General features: G+C 38.6%; 2 protein-coding genes across 3 annotated transcripts; one reads left to right on the forward strand and one right to left on the reverse strand.

Moving 5' to 3' along the window:
- Positions 1-289: 289 nt before the first annotated feature.
- On the forward strand, positions 290-10238 carry cib3 (calcium and integrin binding family member 3; the record flags this gene model as incomplete). Of its 2 annotated transcripts, XM_083907533.1 has the most annotated exons (6): positions 290-340; positions 1266-1300; positions 1594-1705; positions 2922-3069; positions 6761-6956; positions 10217-10238. In XM_083907533.1, the coding sequence occupies 6 exons, from the start codon at positions 290-292 to the stop codon at positions 10236-10238; spliced, it is 564 nt and encodes a 187-aa protein (XP_083763659.1). The 2 variants fall into 2 exon arrangements, with proteins under 2 accessions (XP_083763659.1, XP_083763660.1); XM_083907534.1 differs by lacking the exons at positions 1266-1300; positions 1594-1705.
- Positions 10239-10847: 609 nt separating this feature from the next.
- On the reverse strand, positions 10848-17474 carry LOC310942207 (ras-related protein Rab-8A-like). Its single transcript, XM_083907532.1, has 8 exons — positions 17340-17474; positions 16745-16805; positions 16305-16365; positions 15707-15784; positions 15516-15605; positions 15332-15397; positions 13771-13821; positions 10848-13629 (listed from the first exon to the last, which is right to left on the reverse strand). The coding sequence occupies exons 1-8, from the start codon at positions 17461-17463 to the stop codon at positions 13540-13542; spliced, it is 621 nt and encodes a 206-aa protein (XP_083763658.1). The 5' UTR covers positions 17464-17474; the 3' UTR covers positions 10848-13539.
- Positions 17475-18111: the final 637 nt, after the last annotated feature.

Raw genomic sequence — 18111 nt, forward strand, 5'->3', positions numbered from 1 at the left:
CTGACTGAGGCGTTGGCCTTAGAGTGGCACTAAAGGGGGTTGATACCACTTGGCATGATGCTGAAGGACAGCCCGTGTTCATTGTCAAAGGGGCTGCTATTCACAATGGAGAAAACGAGAAAATGTTGCCATTATAATGGGGACCAAATGGCCCAGTGGCAGCCCGACACCTGATCTCCTCTTTGGCTCTGGCCTCCCTTTGTCCCAGTATTTCATATCTGACATCCACACACCCCCATGTTGAAGCAGCAGCAATGGACCTGAAGCTTGAAGTTTGTCATGCTCAGACATGGGGAATAAGCAAACCATCTTCACGACACAGCAGCTAGACGCCTATCAGGTTTGTGTTAGTTTCCTTTGCTCAAGACTTTGCAAAGCATGGTTATATTTCTCCAGTTTGAAAGATCAAGAACCTGCCTTCCAGGTGTCATTTAATTAGGGTAAAGCTTGTTGATTTTGTGTTTTATCTTCAGGTGCATTACAGTTGTTTAAAATGTTGAATTTTTATTTATTTATTTTATATATAGACTGCATATCAAACCCTCGGTGGAAGGTAACTTAGGACCCTGCTCTAAAAATAGACCCATATTAATTTCACAGTGTCCAAGATTTTAAATATCTGATGATCCACCCAAAGATAGTAAAATGAACCCTACCTTGGCGATGGACACACTAATGGAATGCTAATAATGAACCAATAATGTACTTGACTATATATTGCATTTAACTGGGTTTAAAGTCTTCAACAGAGGGTCCATGAGGGAGAGGGAGTCTGCAAATGTACTGTAGGGGATTCATTTTGATGGATTAGACATTCACTTATATTAAAAAAAATATATATATTTTTTTAAATCCCAATTTTTTTGATGTTTAAAATAAAAAGATCAATGTGAATAGCTTGTGTGCATGATTATCATGCAACTGACAGACATTGTTGAACTTGGCACTGATATCAGTTAACAAGTTATAAAAAGCAGTGGCACGGTCACCCTCCTCATTGTACCTTTCACATGTTTCAAATTGTGTATTGTGTATTATTTGAATAGCTTAGTATTGGATGCACAATAAGGTATGTTTATACATGGAATGTATGTGTATGTAAAAACTATTTTATACAATATGCAGCATGTATATAGTAGGGGGGTCCATGCTCCATCTCTCCATCAGTCCTTGGCCTGTAGGATGTTGCAGATCCCTGCATTAGAGTATTTTTAATGTCCTCGTGGACTCTGCACTACCCTGCACTGATCTGTTTGCATTTGCAGGACTGTACTTACTTCACCCGAAAGGAAATTCTCAGGTGAGCATACTGTGCTAAATCATATTCATTGCGGGTAACACACCCGACACAGGTAAATTTTGTTCTGTACGGCACAATACTACTCTGTAACTCTAAACTACCATGTCAGCAGACCTGTCTTGCTGTGGGGCAGCCTATTGAGAACTCATGGGAACTCTTTCAGAACTTTATCTGATTGATTTATGTGTCCAAACTCAACAGTGCTGAGAGGGGGGAAAAAGTTCACTACTAACTATAACCTTATGATATGTGGTAATTCAATATTGAAGGTCAATTTCTGAAACCTTTCCTAGACTGTTCTACCGGTATCGGGATTTGGCACCGCAGCTTGTTCCCCTTGACTACACCAACCACCCAGATGTGAAGTTACCATACGAGCTCATTGGCAGCATGCCGGAGCTGAAGGTAGACCCACTGGTCCACACACACCGTGCAGACCCGCGCTCTCCCTGTGCTCCCAATCCATAATTAATAGCCAACTAATCGACAGAATTCTTTGAGCGGTTATACTGTATGTTACTTGACTCCTTTAAACTCAAAGAATGCAGGCAGGTCCCTGAGGACACTCTTTTTGGAAAAGGGTCAGTTAAGTGGCTCTTTACACAGTGACATAGAAGTGAAGCAGGTGTGTTTAACATGCAGGTCACTGACATGTCCTGAGAAAGAGAGAGTGGCTCTGTTCACATTAATTAATTAATTCTCATTCTTAATTGTTCAAACTGTGAGGTGTTTTGGTCATTTAGCACAAGAAAAAATTAATAAACTGAAAAAAAAACAGAACTAAAAACTACTGGTTATGCACTGGGATATATATATATATATGTATATATATATATATATATATATATGTATATTTATATACATATATATATATATATAAATTGACCAACTATTTAAACACACCTGAGCAAAAAGTACTCAAAATTAAATTTGTGAAATTTGTAAATGTGCCACAGTTCAAAGTTTACTTGGCTCGTCAATTGCTTTACTTCTGCACAATTATTGGTGCTTTATATCACTACTAAAAATATGATATAAAATTAATCATAACTTTTGTAAAGCCTGAATGTGACCTATAAACACACACACACACACACACAAATATGCATATGGACGGCCCCTTTCTCTCTCCACTGCTTGAAGCTCGGTGTGAAGCACATCTAACTGAGCACCTCCCATGCCCCCTGCACTGCTGCCTCCTCTCCCTCACTCAATTCTCACCCACTTCTTGGCATTTTTCAAAATCAGGTGTTGGGTGGAGTTAGTCTCAGAAGAGGGAGTTTAGTTACCCTTTTAGCACAGGCTGTAAAGTGAGATTATACACCACCAATGTCATGTGACCTGAATGTGAGTGAGGTATGCAGTGGACTCATTTTAACATATAAGAAGAAATAGTAAGGAGATAAGTGTCATTTTAACTGATATACAAATTGGTAGATATACTCAAGGCAGTGATGTCAGTATCAGTTGGTATCGGACATTATAAAGTGGTATGGAGTCATCACTAGTTATGCCATAGTCATTTCGTAAAAGTGAGATGAAAAAACTGGAGGGACAGGAAGTCACGTCCTACCTGTCCTCGGTGTCTCCCCCCCCCCATCCCCCCTCCCTCTATGTATAGGACAACCCATTTCGCCAGAGGATTGCTGAGGTCTTTTCTGAGGACGGAGAAGGAAACATGACACTGGACGACTTCTTGGACATGTTCTCGGTCCTGAGTGAGATGGCGCCGCGTGATCTCAAGGCCTACTACGCTTTCAAAATTTATGGTAAGATCAAACATCTACAGACAGGTCACATCATTTAATTCAATCTCATATCAAGGAATGACCATTTATACACTGATTTGTAGATATTTTGTTGTCAACACCAACCACAGATTTAGATGGTGCGAAATGACCTTGTATTTATGCATTTTAAATCAAGAGGAAGACAATGTTTGTCCTTTTTTATAACGGGCATTGGCCAATTGTAATTTAATCAAATGGCAGATTTTTTGTTATTTGTGCAAGTTTACATATTTTTGTTCTTAAAAAAACTTGATAAATGCTGGGTCACTTAGTTACAAGCTGCTAAAACCAAAGGTGGAAGGAGTACTGAAACAGTCTACTCAAGTAAAAGTACCACTGTTTTGAAAAAATTCTACTGAAGTATAAGTAAAGGTACTGGTCTACAAAATGTGCTCAAGTTAAAGTAAAAAAAAAAAAATTGGAAGACTCTGACCATCAAAAAAAAATGTCCTCATAGTAAAAGTTACCTACTTACGTTAGTTACTTACGTTACTTACTTAAGTTACTCACTTGTTTTAACAAGGTTAGGGTTCTTTCTTGTGTTGTGCAAAAAGGACAAGGGCAACAAATCTCACATTAATTGTTTTCAATTAAAGGAAAACCTTTACAAATGAAAGTGCTTGCAAAAGTATAAATGTAAACACATGATGCATCAGTCAAAATGGGTTGAAGGTCACAAATGCTTTAACTTTCCCACTCACTCAGGGACCTTCATTAGCATCAATTCACCTGTCATCATTCACCTGTCATCATTATTCACCTGTCCTCATTATTCACCTGTCCTCATTATTCACCTGTCATTATTCACCTGTCCTCATCATTCACCTGTCCTCATTATTCACCTGTCATCATTCACCTGTCCTCATTATTCACCTGTCATCATTCACCTGTCCTCATTATTCACCTGTCCTCATTATTCACCTGTGTCCTCATTATTTACCTGTCATCATCATTCCCTGTCTAAATTTCCAGTGCATGTATATTTATTTATTTATTAAATGTAGGCCAACATTTATTTTTACTTAGTAACGGATGTAGTGAGGTACAATACTTCCAAAAAAATATACTTAAGTAAAAGTAAAGTAAAATTGTCCTCATTATTCACCTGTGTCCTCACTATTCACCTGTCGTCATCTTTCACCTGTCCTTATCATTCGCCTGTCCTCATCATTCACTCTCTAAGTTTCCAGTGCATGTATATATATTATTTATTTATTTCTACTCAGTAATGGATGTAGTGAGGTACAATACTTACTTTACTACAAGTAAAAGTAAAATTACACATTTTTAAAAAATACTTTAAAAAGTACACACAAAACCCTACTCAGTTACAGTAGCATGAGTAAATGTAAGTCTTTACTTTACACCTCTGGCTAAAACCTTTTCAAAATGTTTTCATCCAAAACTTTAGTTTTTGATTACGTTTCATTTTAGTTTTTACATAATTCCTATTAAGAATATTTGTGTGAACTGCACTGTATTCAAAATACAGACAGATTGAGAGAAAAAAGATCGATGTTTAATTTGATATTACTATAATGTTATATCAGACAGGTGGAGGGGTGGGGGGTCAGCCAAACATATTGGCCTGTTATATATCGGCTATAGCATCAGTCTTAGAAAAACCCATATCCAGCCCAAATCTTTGCAAAATCATGCAAAAATATTAGGTCAATTTTATGTGGAGTCATTTTTAAAGTCATTAAGTGTCAGGTTAATGATGGTCTCTCAACTACAGACTGTGGTTAACATATGTAACTATAGCATGAAAAGAGCAAGAGCAAAGCAACAAATTCATTATAGACATTAACTACCAGCCTCTTTTCTCTTTGATGGTTTTAACTACAGTATATGAAACGTGTCAATTGCGCATTTTTAAACAAGAGTCACAAGCATCTCTGCTCCATCTGTATGACAACACAGTGTGCATGGTTAATGTAAGCATGGTAGATGATGCGAGTGTTATTAATGTTTAACCAGCCCATTACAGAGGCAAAGCCCTTGTCAAAGGCCAGTCTGTGCTCAGCACCAGTGTCCTCCCACCAATTAACAAATGATGACAAATGAATAAGCCACATACACACTGCCAACAAAACAACAGCAACTAGTAAAGTAGTAAAACTCTGTAAACATGCAGTTGCATGATAATGAAGACACATCTGATATTACCTGTCTCTTGAAGCAGCTTTGATGAGGAAGCGTTTAATCAAACATTTACTCAAGATCTTAGTTGAAGTGAGCTGTAAAAAAGTAAGATCATTAACACCACTGTATTTTGACATTGGTGATAATGGTGTTACTTTGAGAGCTCAATATTTCCTCAGATGGTACTTTGTAAAAAACAAGTTTGAGAACCACTGCCATAAGTACCCCTAAATATGATTAATGTTTTAATTAACCCATCATATCCTTTTTTTAATTAATTGTTTGGGTTATAAAATGTCAGGAAAAGGAGACAAATGTTGGTGCAGTGGAAAACATTGTTGTCCCAAAGCTAGAACAGGACCGGTTTGGATCCTGAGGTATATCTGTGTGAACTTTACATGTTCTCCCCAAGTTTGCGTGGGTTCTCTCCTGGTTCGCAAGATTGGGGATCAGGTTAATTGGACACTCTTAATCAACTGTAGCTGTGAATATGTCAATCTCTGTGTGTTTACCCTGTGATGGACTGGCGACCTGTTCACGGTTTTCCCTGACTTTCACCCTATGTCAGCTGAGATAGTCCACAGCTCCACCCTCCACCCCAATGTGAGAGATTAAATGGTAGAAAATGAATGGATAGATGTCAGGAAATTGTGAATATGTGGCCATAACATTGCCCAGTGCCAACAGGAAATTTATCAGCAGTCCAAAACCTGATGATGTTTGGTTCAAGTATCATATACAGTATTTATGTGAATTTCATTGATTAATAATCAATAAATCATATAAATCATCACTAAAGGACCTCCTCTCCAGCTAACTCCTCCCAAAGCTTAATTTTTAAAACTACCAAGAAGTGGGCTGAGAGCTGAGTGAGGTGGGGAGCAGTAAGGGGGCATGATCTTGTAGTGAAATCTGACACAGAGTTGCCGCCCCACACCATTTTTTGTTCCCAATTGGCCCTTCTGAAAATCGATTCTGATTTTAGGCTGATTTGAACAGATTTGGCCAAATGATCCTGTGGTGTGATAGTCAGAATCTTCCAGATTTTAAATCATAAGTATTAAACATGTTTGATATTTACGACTGAACAGCGATTGGGGCGTGAGCAGAACCCCACAATAAAGATTGAGAGTGAGTTGACCATGAAATGGATGTAGCATACTTTTGTTTAGAAAAGTTGATTCTGTCTTAGTTTTTTTGCTTTTCTCTAACCCTAACCCTAAATAGTACTTGATTTGAAAATCCTGTAACGTAGTTTCAGTCTTAACAAGTCGCTGCTTATATCAAGCTTCCTGTAGTGGAGAAAGTACGGTGGCAGGGGTTTGGGAGGAGGAAGAGTCTGAGCCTCTCGCTGATTGGACAAGAGGGTGACCATTGATGCCAGTGTGGACTAAGAAAGTCAATGGCAAAATTTTAATGCAGTAGTTGGTGATTGACCAGAGAGGCAGTAGATATGTGGATTACTTTAGAGTTTAGTTATACTTTGAGTTGTTTATAATTCCTTTTCTTCCTCCTCCTATTAAAGATTTCAACAATGACGACTTCATTTGCAAGTCAGACCTAGAGAAGACGCTGAACAAACTGACTCGAAACGAGCTGACGGAGGACGAGGTGAGGATGGTGTGTGAGAAGGTGATCGATGAGGGAGACATGGACAATGATGGACGTCTGTCACTGGAGGACTTCCAGCATATGATTGTCCGAGCCCCAGACTTCCTGAGGTAAGCCACTGATAATCATGGACCATTGACTATATGAAAGAGAAACTGTAAAAAACATAGAAATACATTCATTCTATATTTTAAAACTGAAGTGCATAACTTTGAATCAAACAAATGTACATTACGTTCAAAGAATTAATTGTCAAATTAATTTACACATACAGTGGTATGCAAAAGTTTGGGCACCCCTGCACATTTTCATGATTTTCCTTTATAAATCATCGGTTGTTTGGATATGAAATTTCAGTTAAATATATCATATAGGAGACAAACACAGTCATATTTGATTTACAGAAAGTGTGCAAGAATTATTTAAACTAAATTAGGCATGTGCATAAATTTAGGCACCCTTGTCATTTTATTGATTTCAATACCTTAAGCACTAATTATTGGAACTCAAAATTGATTTGGTAACCACAGTGAACCTTGACCTCCATACACAGGTGAATCCAATCATGAGAAAGGGTATTTAAGGAGGCCAATTGTAAGTGTTTCTCCTCTTTGCATCTTCTCTGAAGAGTGGCAACATGGGAGCCTCAAAACAACTCTCAAATGACCTGAAAACAATGATTGTTCAACATCATGGTTTAGGGGAAGGATACAGAAAGCTATCTCAGAGATTTAAGCTCTCAGTTTCAACTGTGAGGAACATTGTGAGGAATGTGAAGACCACAGACACAGTTCTAGTTAAGGCCTGAAGTGGCAGACCAAGAAAAATCTCAGATAAGCAGAGGCAAAGGATGGTGAGAACAATCACAGTCAACCCACAGACCAGCTCCAAAGACCTACAACATCATCTTGCTGCAGATGGTGTCACTGTGCATCGTTCAACTAATCAGCGCACTTTACACAAGGAGATGCTGTATGGAAGATTAATGCAGAAAAAGCCTTTTCTCTGCACCCGCCACAAACAGAGTCGCATAAGGTATGCTAAAGCACATTTGGAATAAGGTGCTGTGGACTGATTAAAGTAAAATAGTTATTTGGGCAAAACAAGGGGCGTTATGCATGGTGGAAAAAGAGCACAGGATTCCAAGAAAAACACTTGCTACCGACAGTAAAATGTGGTGGTGGTTCCATCATGCTGTGGGGCTGTGTGACCAGTGCAGGGACTGGGAATCTTGTTAAATTTGGGGTCACATGCATTCCACTCAATATCAGCAGATTCTGGAGAACAATGTCCAGGAATCAGTGACAAAGCTGAAGTTGTGCCGGGGCTGGATCTTTCAACAAGACAACGACCCTCAACACTGCTCGAAATCTACTAAGGCATTCATGCAGAGGAACAAATACAACGTTCTGGAATGGACATCTCAGTCCCCAGACCTGAATATTATTTAACATTTGTGGTGTGATTGAAAGTGGACTGTCCATGCTCGGAAACCATCAAACCTGACTGAACTGGAGATGTTTTCTAAAGAAGAATGGTCCAAAATACCATCCACCAGAATCCAGACTCTAATTGGAAGCTATAGGAAGCGTTTAGAGGCTGTTATTTGCAAGTTATATGCAAAAGGACGATGCACAATTTTTTTATTTTCCTAAACTTATGCACATGCCTAATTTTGTTTAAATAATTCTTGCACACTTTCTGTAAATCATATAAACTTTATTTCACTTCTCAAATTCACTGTGTTTGTCTCCTATATGATATATTTAACTGGAATTTCTTATTCAAACAACCAATGATTTATAAAAGAAAATCCTGAACATTTACAGGGGTGCCCAAACTTTTGTAAGTCGATCAGCTCCAAGTGGTCTGCCCTTTTCTAGTCTTGATGATCACTCAAAGCTGCTTTACACTACATTTTTGACTTTCGCCTATTCACACCCATTCACTCACACTTTCAAACAGCGCATTTATGTACAGCGTGTTTTTCTATCACTCATCTTTCATACCATTCACACGCTGCCGACACATCTGTCAGCAGCAATGTTAAGGCCCTGTCCCAATACCCCCTAACCCTACATTTTTCCCCTAACCCTACATTATTGCGCGTTCACCTGTAGGGGGGAGCAAGGGGAAATGCGATTTTCCCCTTATAATCAACCCTCAAAATGTAGTGAGCTCTGAAAAATTAGTGGAAGATGAAATGACCTATGATGCTTTCCGAATTCAGCGAGCCGGCTCATTGATTTAAACAAAGATGGCGGCCACATCTGCCGAGGAACATTTTCGTTATAATATATTTTCGCAAATAAGCACGTTACAATGTCGAATTGTGTTGGAATATGTTGGTTTGATACACATCCAATGGACCGTTGAGCTTTGAACACTAATGTCAGAAAATAAGTGACGATTTATGAAAGCAGCTAGCTTACTAGCTAGCGAGCGGCTACCCGCCAAGCGCCCCATGAGAGCACGCCCGCCACGCAGAGCTGCATGACGGGCAAACGCTCTCGAAGCACCCGGCAAACAGCCGCCAGCTAGCTCTTCTACATCTGGGTAGTTTTGTCAGTGTTTTGGATGTGTGTACCGGCATTCACTTGAACATGAGTACCCTGGACTTGTCAGATTTCAATCAAATTCGTGATATAGCGTTTACGAGGACAGGGAAAAAACGGCGTTGCCGGAGAAAAACAAACAGCTGTTCCGCCAGCATTTTTCCTAAATGAAAATAGTAACACGCTCCACTGGTAGAATTGTCAACGTGTGACGTAGGTTGGCACGTTCGTTACGTTCACTACGCTAATTTGCATGTAGTGGTGTCCCAATACCACTTCCCTCAACAAGAGGGTTGAGGGTTGAGGGCACTCAAAACCAAGGGGAAATTTTAAGGGGGAGGTATTGGGACGGAGCCTATGTGTCTTGCCCAAGGACACATCGGCACCTCTGGTCAAGAAATTACCACACTGCACACTGGAAGCTATTAAAGCTATACTAGCTGGTTAAAGATAACAGAATATGGTGTTTTCCCACCAAAAGTTTGAAAAGTAAATTCCACTGTTCTAAAAAAGTTGTTCAGCAGTTTGATGGGATAAATACGTCTTGCCCATGCCCACCCCTGCCCTGCTGCTGTACAGGCACAAACACTCAGATAGTTTTGCTTCACAGGGCCTATTTTCAGATGAAGGTCGCAGCAAACAAATACTGTTCCATCATTGTTAACAAGATCCAATCAGAGTAGAATAATCACAAAAAGTGATCTCCAAAAGTTATGCACTGCAGCTTTAAGTATAATGTCATCTAATGTGCATTTCATGTTTTATTTTGTTACGTGGGAAAATACAATTGGAATTTCTTCTTTTTCTGTTCACAGCACGTTTCACATAAGGATATAAGGGGGGGGATGATCACGGACTGTATATTTCTTATTTTCAATCCAGATGGACTCGTGATGCTGATGCTTTTTACTTCTCGTTTATCTCATTGACTTGTGATTCAGCTCATTTGTTCTTATTTTGTAAAAAAAAAAAAAAAGTTTTAAAAAGTGACCTGAAAGAAGCCTTTACAAAGCACACAGCGCAAAAACAAAAAAAACATGACTCCTCTCAACTTTACCATTAGTATCACTGCTTTTAACTGTGAAGCTGCAGAAACACCAGTCAAGGTGTGACGGCACAACCATCATCGGGCGGAAACACATCAGCCAATCCCTCAAGATAAGGCTCATTAGTAATGATCAACAGATTTGTTTGATATGCCGAGGGCTTCAGTTACACCACAGCAAACAGCATATGCAAGAATATTCCCACGGGTCATTGCGGGACAATAAAAAGCAGCCATTTGTCGCTTCCCACCACACTGGGAGTAAATGTAGTGACAGCCAGTCAATAAACTTTTTTTTTTATCATCTTCTTTTATTAAATCAAAAGTACACATATCTACAAAACTGTAGATACATTCTCATATGCATTTAGAAAGTACAGTACAATTTAAGTAGACCTCTTTTTTTCCACTGTGATATTTACAATGTTTTTTTTCCCCACAATTGATTTTTTTCTCTTTTTTTTCTAAACTGTATTGTATTATTCTCCCTGTGTACTTTTACTTCACAATGTATGGAATGAAAATACATCTGTAAAAAAAAAAGGGGTGTTCCGTATATTTTGACATGTGACAGGAGTATTAAGAGAAGGATATGATTTAAAGACAAGGAAGCTTGATTTAGGGCAAACGATGATACAGCTATAGATTGCCGTGACAGTCTGCCTCCCTGTTTGTCTTCATGACTTAAAGCTACATTATCACTCACGAGACACTACATTATGAACTTGCAGATTGTTCTTACTTTCAACCTCCCATCCTGCGGAATTCCACTTGCATTCGCATAACGTGGCTTCCTACAAACATGGTATATCCTGCTTTGCTTTTTTTTTTGGCTCAGTGAATTGAAGAAAAAAATATATAAAAAAGCACACACATTCAACTGTACAAGTCAACAAGTATGTCTGAAACGTACGTGACACAAATATGCACAGGTCCAAGATTCACAATGCATAGCTCACCTATGACACAACTAAGTTAAGACAAATGGGCATGGTTGTCATGAGGTCTCAAGATGATTTGATTTTTAAAAAGGTGCAGGCAAGCAAAAAAACAGACCCCCCCCTCCCTGTTGCTTGATAATGTGCATATAAGAGCTTGAATTTCCAGACTAATAACAAAAATGAGGAACAGCTGAAACAGATCGATTTAATGGTGACATTAAATACGAGACGAGGGGATATGTTTTGTATCACTCGTTCACTGTGGCTGCTGGTCTCAATTAAATACCGGTTCATACTGGAGTTTATCTGGTCAACTATGATGCAAACTGTGCCTCTGGTGCCACCTACCTGTTCAAATACAAAACCACAGTGAAACAGACACATATACGAAAATCTACAATAATATTAATACCAACAGGACTAACAGGACTTTCACCTTGGGTCAAGCTGTTTTTTATGTAAACCAAACTATAGTTTGGTCAAACAGTGGCATAGAAAAAGAAGATTGTTATATTAATCTAGCTGTTAAGGTAGTTTAGGGGGATGTTTTTCAGTGAACTTAATACAGGACAGTGGGGTCGCACTATTTTTTAGGTGCAATAAAGTTTCTGAATTATTCCCATGACATTACCAAGGCTCCTTCAATCTGAACCTTTTTTTTTTTTTTTTTTACTTAGTATAACTAAGTGTATTGCTGTATTGCAAACTATCACTCACCACAGACTACACACAAAACACAAATAACGTGTTAAAGTGCAAGAAGAGCTGCTTAGAAAGCAAAGGGAAGGGCTGATAATATAATCACCGATCAAATAACCAGAGACGTCATTAAGCTTGAGGCCAATAGACCTGCAACACAACCTTGATGCAAATCAAATCAAATAAGGCAAACTTATATAACTCTTTTTTTCACAGAATCAACAAGGGATAATCTGATATTTGATCAGGGTCTTAATTTTTTTTTTTTCGAGCAAAAGTACTTAACATTCTTAGCTCCACGTTCTCAAATGTAACAATAATGTAATGCTAATGTCTTCCGCAACAGTAAAATGTATGTTTTGTGGGGGTTGGGTGGACACTGTTGTTCAAGTTACACAAGACACTTGACGAAATCACCTTCCAGGGTTTGAAAGCCAACCAACCAATTGATTCATTAATGAATGACTCACAAATAATATGTAAATTTGGATATTGTTTCAACACAAATCATTTAAGTGGGACTTGTGACCAACTGTGACAAATTATATAGAAAACTTTATTTTTAGTATTGACCAAACTTTGAACTGGGTATTGAACCTTTATGGTATTGACTGATTATCAAACTTCAGCTGTACCTCTTAATATTGAGAGATGTGTTGCCATTCAATATAAAATGTTGGTACTTAAGGAGTAAACTTCAGGAAGTTACTACCAGATATGGATCTCACTCCCTGAAGGAGAAAAAGATGTAAATTAACAGGTGTGTATAAGTGTGTCTGTGCTGTTTTTTAACAGCTTTTGCAGAGAGGCTGGGAAGAGTTGCAGGAGGTGTGTGTTTAATAATGTTTCTTTTTTGGAGGCATCAAAAAAAAAAAAAAAAAGAGTAGAAACAAACAGAAAGCGCGTCAGATCAGCTCTTCCCTCATTGAAGACTGCATTATGCTCCAAGTGGTTTTTTTGTGACGAAATTCTAAAAAATATTGTGCAGCTTTGTTTCAAACCAATAAGTCTCTGAAGGAGATTTGTCACATAAAAAGGGGAAAAGCCACAAATATTACATTTGTACTTATAATCCCTAAACATGGCAAAAACGTATATGATTCTTCAATCTCGGTTGTGCTACGGGTTGTATGAAAAAGACTAACATGAAACGTAAGAACCTGTCTCTGTGTGATATGGAACATCTGGACAATGCTCCGGGGTCAAGTCGTCCACCATTCAACTGGCCTGACTCATGAAGAGAACAAAATGGAAGAGATGCACCAAAGGAAGCTTTCGAAAGAGGAAGAGAGGAAGTCCTTCACTCACTGGGAGTAGAATGGTTTGTCTGGACTGACTGGTAGGACAGGCCACGGTCTGGGTAGAAAGGTTTGGGAAGGGGGTAAGTGCTGAAAGCACGCACAGTCCATTTATATCCAGCCAGCTGGCAGCCAGAATTGGAGGGCCTCGGTGCTCAGAGTACACTGCAGCGAAAGAAGCTGTTTTTTTTCTGAGGCTCAGAGATCTTGACTCCATGACTGCTCCCCTGTGGCGCATTTCCCTCCTGCAACAAAACAACAAACAGACATTTCACTGCTTTGTCAAGTACAACAGTCTTTCAGTGGCTGCTGCCCAATCAAGAAAAAAAAAAAAAAAACTTGCTAATTACATGTATTTTTTCCCACACTGTCAAACTCCATCTTACCAATTTTGTGTCCATTTTTGATTTGATGTCTCTGGCGAGGGTCAAAAATGCCTGTGAACGAGAACAAAAAAATTCACATTTGTGATGCATCTATATAATATCTTAAGCCGTGTTTCCGCCGAGTGAAACAGTTCGGTTTGTGTTTTTGTGTTTCCATTAGGAATAGTACCAAAATAATATTATTTTGCACAATTCCCTTGTGGTACCAAGGTAAAATGGTAAGGTACAGTCAGGGTGGAGCTAAACCGCCTGCAGAATATCCTCCACTGTTGTTTGTTTTGTTGTCTGTTGTGTTGTGTTCAATATTGTCGTCAGTGTTGGGGTAGTTACTCAAAAAAAGTAATTAGTTACTCATTACTTCTGTAAATTGTAGTGGGATTACTTTTCTTGTTACTGGATTTGAAAAGTAACTTCACTACTGATTACTTTACTTTCCTGTTTCTTAATTTACCGTGTAGATATATGGACAAACATCACTTAGCCTGCCCACATAGTGTTTATCGTATAATGTATACATAATGGCATGTAAAACCATATGATCCAACACAGACTGGATAATTTCTCTATGCCAGTTATATCCACACATCCATATATGACACATACATAATGATCTTTATGACGAGGATCGAGTACAGTCCCGATGAAATACAGGGGATCCGAGTAGATCTTAGTAAAATGCGTCGACAGATTCTCAAGAGTGCACTTTTCATTATTTTCAATCCGTGGTCTCAATCTTTCTGTAGAAGACACTTTAGCGCTGTAATTAAGGGAATAACAGATGCATCAGATGAGCTGATCACTTAAGTAAACTGCTCAAAGAGAGAGAAAAGAGAGTTCTGTCGCGGGAGTTCCTAATCTGTGCTGTTTGCCGCCAAGTTTCGCTTTTGCGGAAAGAGACATTCCAGCATTTAATAGGTGCTGTTCCACCGTGTACTCACATCTTGTTGGAATCGTTTTATTGGTCCAAACTGATCTGTGACAGACTCTAAGCGGGTATAGACAGGCAAGTGCTGTTTTTGCATGAGTCATCACAACATCGTTTTGGTGGTTACTGGGAGAAACGGGCATCTTTAGGATGTCCTGCCTAAAAGTAAAAGCCTGTCCCCCGGCGTCGCCATATCCATCTCCATTTCCCTCCTTCGCACCAGCAGCTACGTCATTCAAATCGATCTCCATGACAACAGTGCCCAGGCAAGCACACACACAACCAACACGCATGCACACACATCACTTAAACAGATCAGAACTTTACACACAGGCAAACATGGTATGGGTAACGCCGAAAAGCGTGTTACTATAGTCAAGTAAAGTAGTGTAGTTACCGATATTTTTAGTGTAATGCGTTACTTTACTTCGTTACCCAAAAAAGTCATGTAGTTACTGTAATCCGTTACTTTGTAATTTGTTACCCCCAACACTTGTCGTCATCCATTGTCCTGCCTACTAAGTAAAGGAACTGGTCTCAGTCGAAATGCAAGCCTGACCCAGGGCTTTATCATTCCAAGCTGTACCATACTATGGTGGAAACAGCATTAGAACTCAGTGCAGAATCATTACTTACATTTTCAACATTGATGTTGGCCTTTGCACTCGTCTCCATGAACTTGATTCCATACTCTAAGGCAAGCTGAAAGAAAATGGGAGTGACTTATAAAACTGTTTTATTGTTTTGTTTTACATTATACCAGTATCAGTGACAAAATATTACCCTAAAAAAAGAACCGTTTTCACTACAACAAACTCACCTTCTCCCCTCTGTCTTTGGAAACCTGCCGCTTGTCGTTGATGTCACACTTGTTGCCAAGGACCATCTTCTCGACGTCAGATGATGCATGCTGGATAAAATAAAAAAATTAAAAATTACTGAACACCAAGCTACATGGTGCTAATTTGATAAATGTGCCAAGTACATATATCAGATCATATTTGTAAATACCTCCTCTATGTTTCTTATCCAGTTCTTGATATTATCAAATGACTTCTCATTGGTGATGTCATAGACGAGCATGATGCCCTGTTAAAGAGTAAATCACAAGATTTAATTTAGAGATTGATATTGCTTAATAAACATGGCTTCCTGTGGAAAGTGAATTCATGTCATGTAGTGCTGGGCAAAAGTCAGTAAGAATAATTATCACAATTTAAATTCAGCATATTTAAAGTTCACAGGTTAATGCGCTTCACTATATATTTGTTGAACAATAAGTTTGAAAAGACTGCATCCATGTAATGTACAAACACTGACAAACAACGTCTTTGTCTGTGTGAGTTTATGTTCGCCCCTAGCTTTTGAGATCAGAGAATGCAGAATATTGCATGATCTGAAACCTTAGTTTTAAACATGACTTTTTTTAATCATTCAAATTTTGCAAGGTGGTTAGTAACACATTTTCCTGTGGGGTATTGAAAAAAGACGAGATAATTGTATCCCTTTATGGTGACTTTACAAACATTCCTCCTGGTCAAAGACCCGTTAAAACCGAGTTAAAACAGTTTTTTTGACCAGTGGGATATTAGTCCATGAAGACACCCACCATTGCTCCTCTGTAGTAAGCTGTTGTAATTGTTCGGAAACGCTCCTGCCCAGCTGTATCCCTGTAAAACCAAAATAACGGATGTCAGCAACAAAGAATAGCTTAAAGGTCAATATCTGGACAAATACTGGTGGGGGGGTCTCTGGACACATAAAACAAAAGAACTAATACAAGTCCTCTGCAACAATATGATAAACTATTGACACATGACATGATGAAAGAGTTAGAGGAATTTGAGCCATCCACGTGGGATTTTTGCTACTGAAAGTAGAAACTCCACCAAAACAGGTTGAATTTACAACTGTAAATTATTACTTTTAAGCTAAATAAACGGAGGACAAGGACAGCCTCAGGAAATTAGCCTTGGGTGGATTCAATGTCCACAGCAACACTGACAAAGCACTGCCATCTTGTCACATGCCGCAAGCATTAAAACTCACCATATCTGCAACTTTATCTTCTTGCCGTCAAGCTCTATTGTCCGAATCTTGAAATCGATGCCTGCAGGGGAGAAGGAGAATCGTGCAAATCATACATAAAGCTGGCTCACTGGCGTATGTCAATGCTGTGTCACAGACAATAACACATAAGCAACATGAATGAACTGAACCAGGTACTCGGCTTCTTGCCATTGTAATAATATGTGCATAAAAATATAATGACGGTTTAATAAAGCTATAATAACCATATATAGCGTGAGATGGAGCAGCCTTTCCGGTGTGTGCCAGGATGTAAACGGGGCCTAGTAGTTGACGTCAGAGCTAGTGCTAGCTTGCCGAGAGCCAACCGGCATGAACTCATATATCTCAGCTCAGCAAATATTAACCTATAAAACACACAGGCACCGGTGTTTATTAATGTACCCACCGTTTTAACCGGGCTGTTATATATGACACAAAATGTTAAGAAAATAACGCTTTCTTTGAGAACCTAATGACAAAGAGAAACTACTTTCATTCCAGCAAGTAGACGGGGCCTCTGAGGTAGACGAGTGTAAACAGACACAGAGACAGTTAAAATTGAGCAGAATCTCACCGATAGTTGAGATAAACGTGGAATTGAAGGCGTCTTCTGAAAACCTGAACAGGACACATGTTTTCCCGACACCAGAATCACCGATTAACAGTAATTTAAACAAATAATCGTACGTCTTCGCCATACTTGGTATTATTGCGGAAATCCCGCCCGGCGAAGCACTGATGTGATCAGTCGAAATGACGCCCCCTGCTGGCGCGGAATCCAACTACTAATTATAACTAACTAACTAACTAACTAACTAACTAACTAACTAACGATAGATAGATAGATAGATAGATAGATAGATAGATAGATAGATAGATAGATAGATAGATAGATAGATAGATAGATAGACAATTTTTATCATTTTAAATCCACCATATATTTACTTTAATTCACTACAATATCATAGTTATACGTCTTTTATTCAAGAACTTTATTTTTTCATTACTTCCATATATGAACATACATGTACTACTACTACTACTACTGCTATTGATACTGCTAATGTTACTGCTAATAACAATAATATTACTAACATAACTGTCATGTTGTTTTTCTCAGCACATGATTTTATTAAATGTATTATTTTATATATTCTTTGAATTTAAATGGCTGCTTATCTTCTTCCAATCTTGTTAACTCCTAACTTTATTTTGAAAAATGCTACAAAAATAAAGGCTATGATCAGCAGTGCTACTCATAATGAACCTGGTACATAAAATGCAGTGTGTTATCCAGGATTAAAACTCAAATGAATTAAATCCTGACCTACTTGGACATGTCATTT

The sequence above is a fragment of the Microchirus variegatus genome (assembly GCF_963457635.1).
Source record: "Microchirus variegatus genome assembly, chromosome: 21".
Lineage (NCBI taxonomy): Eukaryota > Metazoa > Chordata > Actinopteri > Pleuronectiformes > Soleidae > Microchirus > Microchirus variegatus.

What these genes read in the sequence shown, in the direction of transcription:
- LOC310942207 (XM_083907532.1), bottom strand. Translation starts at nt 17,463, where the DNA reads ATGGCGAAGACGTACGATTATTTGTTTAAATTACTGTTAATCGGTGAT. An exon ending in CCAAAGACAGAGGGGAGAAG is followed by an intron (nt 15,398 to 15,515) that starts GTGAGTTTGTTG and finishes ATTTTCTTTCAG; the next exon opens with CTTGCCTTAGAGTATGGAAT. An exon ending in CCAACATCAATGTTGAAAAT is followed by an intron (nt 13,822 to 15,331) that starts GTAAGTAATGAT and finishes TCTCGTTCACAG; the next exon opens with GCATTTTTGACCCTCGCCAG.